At 40.0% G+C, this 7,203-nt stretch overlaps 1 protein-coding gene across 1 annotated transcript; it reads right to left on the bottom strand.

Moving 5' to 3' along the window:
- Positions 1–3,699: 3,699 nt before the first annotated feature.
- Positions 3,700–6,476, bottom strand: rpe (ribulose-5-phosphate-3-epimerase; the record flags this gene model as incomplete). The annotated part of the gene is made up of 6 exons (XM_080839392.1): positions 3,700–4,499; positions 4,732–4,818; positions 5,099–5,233; positions 5,471–5,610; positions 5,971–6,050; positions 6,355–6,476. The coding sequence occupies 6 exons, from the start codon at positions 6,474–6,476 to the stop codon at positions 4,377–4,379; spliced, it is 687 nt and encodes a 228-aa protein (XP_080695518.1). The 3' UTR covers positions 3,700–4,376.
- Between the last annotated feature and the right edge of the window lie 727 nt (positions 6,477–7,203).

Genomic DNA, 7,203 nt, shown 5'->3' with positions numbered 1-7,203 from the left:
TTTGCGCACTCTCTCTCCACTGGCCTTGGCCAGGCTCACTTCTCCTTCTACTCACCTCCAAGGGTGAAGAAACAACTCTCTTTGTTCTCAATGGAAGAGAACAGACTAAGCTCTCACCACGGCAAACAATTGCCTAAGATCTCTCGTTAGCTAAACACTGACCGCTAACGTAGTAGACCTAACTTTAGCAAAGCAGCTAACAAAGATCTGCAGCTAACTCTGCAACGGGAACAAAGCACAACAGAGACCTCGCGGAAACTGCAACATTCCGAGCGATCAACTCCTCCGAACTGAACTGCAGTGAAACAAAGACTTCACAACAAGGACAACGGACTTCTCTGCCTCAGGAACATCGGATGCGCCAACACTTTTCCAAAGGACTGGTAACTTCGACTGGGCAGCTAGCTAATCACAACCTGGCTAAGCATAGGACTGTTTACATATGCCATTGTTCATGTATTGTATCTGTTTTGTTTACCGAACATAACTGTTATATACTTTCATTGTTAGTTGGTAGTTGGCTTCGCCACACCATGTAAGGGTTAACGTTATGATTGCTTCTCATATACATCGGGACTTGCATGCGTTACTAACCATTTCCCTCTTCTAACATGGCATCTTAAATCACATACGATTACAAATACATTGGCCTTCATATAGCCACACACGCGAAGCTCATAATCGAACTTGGCGCTGCATAAAGGCTCGTCCATTTTCACACCACATAGTCACGAACGTGCACACAAATGCACGCGGACCTGCGGTGGTCAGGACAAAGGCACACACACACATACTTTCAGGCGCGCTCCTAAAAGCGCAACACCGAGTTTACAAGCTCGCTCACACACACACTCCCTCTCCCTTACACATACATACTCCTTCAATTCATTAGTTAGATACATTTAGCTAGATTACATATTGTGTGTTATTTTCTTATCATTGTGTAAATAAATACTTTGATTTATATACGCTGGTTTATTTAATGTTACACAAGAATGGACGTTGTCAACCTCTTCTATTCAGAACTCCAATGACCTTCAACCATACTATTAATAAGGTAACTTTGTTTGTAGTTATTAATTTAATTATTAATCAGAGTTCCAAATTGATAGTATAATATATTTTATGAGACTGATATATTTAATGAGACTGATTTGTGGATTATCAACTTAATTGATCTGCCTTTGTGTTGAATGGTTGATCCCTGTCCAATCGGGTGAGATTACCAACATATTGTTGCTGTTGCAAGGACAGCACCAGTGTGTCTTGGTGGCCCTCGTGAAGTCAATATCACAATTCATACACAATTGCACCCACATTCACCCGGCGCCTGCTCACTGGGTAAGATACCTATATAACCTGGTACTCCCATATGAGAATGGTACCCATTTTACCTACAGTAGAATTATATCAGTTATCCTAAATGTTTGCTTAGGTAAATACTTTTTATTTAGTCAGTGAGCTAGATGGTTCAGTCTTTCAATCATTTGTTGTTTTCATAATGTACATCGAGATTTTTTATGTATTTTAACCACACAGGTCAGCAGTGCTCTGTGTTGCCATACATAATATGTGGCGTTCTGGCATTTCTGTATGTCCTCACGGTTGTAGTGGATGTTTACAAATACAAAAGGTACGTCAAACAACTACAGCAAAAAAATAATTGTAAATATTAAGTCTGGGTAATGAGTACACAGCAATTCTGTAACAGGGGTGTTCTGAAATGATTTAGCTTATTTGTTTTAGTTGCCATGATTTATATCTTGCACCAATATGCACGATATATGACTCATCAGTATGTTTGACTGTGTGTATATTTTGGAGTTGAAAATGAGCTCTTACCATTTCATGGAGATGTCTATGACATGAGAGCACCCATGCCAGGATGGCTACTAGGCCTAGACCTGTGGTGTCTTTCTTTAGTCTTTTTAGGCATAATTAACTGTTTTTTGTTTTTGTTGGCTTGTTTGTTTTATGTGAGTGTTAGTCCATCCATCTGCTCAGGATACACTCCTGTTACACTTCATATTAGATGTTGGATCTCAGACCACTTTCCCTAAAACCTATACCTGGCGAAAAACAGTCAAAAGCACGGACTCCTATAATAATATGTATTTACTAACTGAAAGGCTTATGAAGGAAACCATCTATAGAAGTGCAAATTGTAACCTGTTCTATTCTGTTCTACATGCTCTTGGCAAATAGACTGACTGTAAGTATAATTTTTCTTTTGTCCTTATAATGAATTGTTCAAATATATGGTATCTGCTGCATGTATACAAAAATGTGCTAGATTGAACAGAAACACAGTAGTATTACCTACAGTCTGCTGTTAAAATTGTGTCTTGTCTGAATTAAATGACTTACTTTGATTTGGTTGTAATAAATGCCTATTGGACCAAAAGCAGACTTTGAAGACCCAAGCAACGCTTTCAGGGCCATATGCTACCTTGGCTTTAGCAAACATCTCCCCAGATTATGAGCAGATTCAGGTAAGGAGCACAGCCACCCTACGGCTTCCACAGTGTGACCTAATCAATGACTATGAGCAAAGTGTTTCACTCAATTCAATTAAATTGTAATTATATAGTGCCAAAACAATCAAATTGTCTCAAGGCGCTTTCACTCAGCACCATGTAACACTAAACCCCTCATCAGCATCACATTTTACATGTCAACATGTGTTTTATTCTCCCTAGCTCATGTGTTGTTGAGGTTTTCAGTTAACCATGTGTGTTTGTGTGCTGTGCATGTGTATCATTTTATTCTTCCTTTGATAGCAAAACGTCAGGAGGATGCCTGGTACAGAAAACGTGTGTACTGAGAGAAGACAGAGACCAGCATAATGAATGCATTACAGAACTCTTCAATGGAATGGCCTGATCATTCAGTCCACTATTAAGTCTGAACTATTCCAGTATAACAATTCATCAGTATTGACATGTTATTAATCTCTTAATATATTGTATATACTAAAAAGATGGAAAATGCAGGCAATAGAGATCCATAGGTTTCAGCCAAAGAAGAATATATATATTTTCACCAGACTGGGCATGAAGATTGAGCCCATGATTAAAACCAACCCTTTTAATGCCAAAAAAAATGCCACTAAGAACATATCTCACAGTTCAAGAAAATGTCAACTGATGGTTAAGTGGCACCATATCAATGGGTGCATAAAATTGGTTCATAACTGGAAATGTAATGCCTGTAACATCCACTGCGCTATTCACAAGATGCATCTCTTCATTCATCATGTGGTTATATTGTGGTTCATTAAACTCTCTTATTGGCATTGTTTTCGTTGTTGTTGACTCACTTCTTTAAAAAAGGAAAATGATCAAGTATCAAGAAAATTATCAAGTATATGTTATTGTCACCATAATGATATTAAAGATCACATTGTCACACCATGTCAACAGAAGTCCATATAATCACAGGGGCTTGGAGTGAGCAACAGTGGGAGTTACACAAACTGCAGTTTAAAAAGGGAATTAATCAAATTCCACAATGTGATACCCAACTCTACTCTAGGCTTCTTGAAAGGTACATGGGTTTGATGAACAACTAAAACATTTAAAACTTTCAAGGGAATTCTTGATCCCCTCCTCAAAATCCAGTCACCTTGTTTTTCAAGAGGTATGTTGCGCATTGTTCATAAACCTGAATGACCAAATGATGAACACTGACACCAGAACGTGAGGAAACAAATCATTGTATTAACGGTTTTATCATGAAACATTACTCTTTAGTAGTCTCATCAGCAGGGAATGTATTATTTAACATCATCAAACAGTATAAAGATTAACAGACTGCTTCCAGTACCAGAGGAACACCAGAGTACCTTGAAAGATGTGAAATATCTCCTGTCATGTAGGCTAATGTTGCCACTCAGGTGCAACTGATGTAGCGGGATGACTGAATGGTAATAAACTGGGAATGTATGTGACAGGCAATTACATGAGGACTGGGGTGAGAAAAATGCTTCGCCACAACAGAGGCACCAAACAGAGAAGCGATCACTTCTGTTGGTGAGCAGTGAGGGTTAACCAAAACGGCCACATTCCCAGCACACTGGTAAAATGTAGGGCTTTCAGTTAGTTCATTTCTGAAAAATACAATTGAGTGGTTGGCTCTCTGGAACTGTTGAAGGACCCATGAGGGTGAGCAGGGCCCTGTAGGTCCTTTCCCCCCCATCCCGGGGCAAAGCTGGGTCTCAAGCATCAGAGGGTTCTGGGTAACCACACTTCCAACACGACAACCATTTAATATCAAAATGAATGTAACACAGCCAGCGGATACAAGAAAAATGATGTTAAAGGTGCTTGAGGCCAGTGGCTGTAGGCGGGGGGGGGTCATCTAAAGTTGCTGTCCAATCAGCGGTCAAGAGATCGCTTCTGGATTGCCTCCATGACAACGTTCTTGAGAAGGGCGATGACTGAGCGGGGGTCTTCGCTACTGACGACGGCACTGCCGGAGACGATCATGTTGGCCCCTGCCTGAGGAGAGAAGTGCTAATATCAGAGGAGGATTTGCATTCAAACAAACAAACAAACAAACAAACAAACAAAGTACAAATAGGGCGTGCAACACAGCCATAAGCAACTCAAAATCGAGAAAAGGTGCACTCGGTGTCAACAGTGATTTAGTGAAGTACTTTATCATTTAATTAGAACACTCAAGAAAGATGCACAGTGACAGATATGCCTTCATGTGGTATAATATACTGACCTCGGCACATCTGTGAATGCTATTTGGTCCCACTCCACCATCAACCTCAATGTCCAGGGATGGAAACTGACTGCGTAGCCAACTGACCTGAACACAAAGAAAATAGACAAAATGCAAAAATGACAGGAGATTAACAAAAGTGTTCTTCAAGACAAAATCACCTGGAGTTAAGGACAAGTATTTGAACCTATACTAGCAAAAATATAGCAACAGCAATATATTGAAATAACATGAGAATCATCAGAAAAGTATTCTTCTGAGAAAAGTATTCCTCTCAGAAAAGTGTTCCAACCCATCCAGTCATCTACGTAAGGAAGAAAAACAACTCTAGCTGACTGTTGAGTATTCTACATAAAATAACTCTCACCTTTGGCATCATGTCGTCCATAAATTTCTGGCCACCAAACCCAGGCTCTACAGTCATGACCAGAGCCATATCAACCTGTCCAGCCCAGGGGGCAAGCTCCTCAACAGTGGTCCCAGGCTTGATAGCAATGCCCACCTGTCAGAATAACCACAATATATTTACCAAGGTTTACACCCAAAAACATACACACTGACTAAAATGTGCATGCAAATTTTTCAAGACCCAACGTGGAATGTCTTGCAAATGCAGTTCAATCAATTATATATCAAGGTAAGGGCTGACGTAACAGGTTTTGAGATGGGACACTAGTTCAACACAATTAGAGAAGCAGCAAATACAATTCATTAACTGAAGAGTTGTTGAGAAACGGACCTTCATGTTACTTTCTCTGATCTCCTTGATGAGGTTGCCTGGGTTTGTGGTGGACTCCAAGTGGAAGGTGTACTGGCTGGCTCCCGCTGCAGCCATTGGCTTCACCCACTGCTCCGGCCTGGACACCATCATATGCATGTCTGTTAGAAGCAAGCAGCAACAAGCTGGTCAGAAGCTTACTTTGTCTATGCAAACTGTCCTGTGATGATCATGTATAGAGAGACAGTTTAGGTACATGATATCAACAGACCGATGACAGAGCGTTGTGCTTACGTAGTTAAGTGATTACGTAAAGAGCAGTATCAAAACATAAGCAACATAAATGCATTTGTTTTGGTGAGACGACAAGAATATTCTCGGAATCGGGGATGAACATGAAAGCCATTAGTATTATACACAATCATACATTAATATACTGATCAGATAGTTTCTCTCCGTTATATCGGCTCACATTTCGAAAGGCCACAATGTTGCAATCTGAGTAACTTCAGTTAACTCACCAAAAAAAGGATCCGGACCCACGGCATTCCGTAGACATTCTACCATGGGGTGGCCGAATGTAATGTTTGGGACAAAATGGCTATGAAGAAAAATATGTAGCAATAATAGCCTTAGACTTATATAGACCGAAGAGTCTTACGAATAAGCCTAACGTTAGCTAAGGCCTCTGGCTTAACTTCTGACACGTGATTCATTTAGGATCATCACCTTGCTTAGATTGTTAGTACCAGCAATGACAGAGAAAAAACTATGATGCGTATATGAGGCAAATGTCCCCATTGATGATTCACTTTAGAGATTGAACTAATTAGCTACTTAGACTGTTTTGCAGAATACTTCTGCAGATGCTACCTGTAACGCTATTAAAAGCGAAGGACACTCACCCATCCATCACATCAAGGTGAAGGTAATCGGCTCCACATTCCATCATTCGTTTGCATTCATCTCCTAGTTGTGCGAGATCACTGCTCAAAATAGAAGGACCGATTTTAGCAGAATAAGACATGCTTGCCTCCAGCTCGATGGCACCGACCTTACGAAATATTATAACTTCCTTGTTCGTTCAAATTTCAAAGTAAAAGCTCACGTCAGGCACATTCAGTAAAAATAATAAGGAAATACATGGGTGAGTCGCTGCTCAGGATACAATATCCTGAAACTGATATAATTAACTATTCCCTTATTTTGCATTCATTTTATTTATTTATTTTTTAACCTATAGACGCTATTTGAAATGCAGACTTTGGCACACGTCGTGGTCTGTTGGTTTGCTCTATCAAAGTGAGCCAGTAGATGGCGCCAAGAGAAAGCTTTGCTGTTTCCATACCTGTGTCTTTTTTATGTTCTAAGTTTTCTGGTTAGTAATACGATCCCCTACGCTTTCGTTTAGGTATGATGAGAAGGGTACTTTCTTCATTGCTCTCCCCTTCATGACCCTTCTCTCATCTCTGCATAATCGTCTTCAACTAAATTTCGATACTTAAATAATAATAATGACAATATACGAATAATTATTATTAAGATTATCATATACATATGCCTAGGACCATCATTTAGCTGTATATTAGGCTATATTCCCCAGCTCTTAACATTTCGATGAGAGTAAGCTGTTCTAATAAGTTGAAGGCCCAGGCCTTGTGTAAGATGGAATGGGTAAGTGTGTGAGGTCAGGCAATACTGAAGGGAAGTCCTGGAGGCAGGGCAAAAGGTCAGACCTTGAAGCAATGAAGACC

The sequence above is a fragment of the Sprattus sprattus genome (assembly GCF_963457725.1).
Source record: "Sprattus sprattus genome assembly, chromosome: 5".
Classification (NCBI taxonomy): Eukaryota; Metazoa; Chordata; class Actinopteri; order Clupeiformes; family Clupeidae; genus Sprattus; species Sprattus sprattus.
This window is presented reverse-complemented; position numbering and strand designations above follow the sequence as displayed.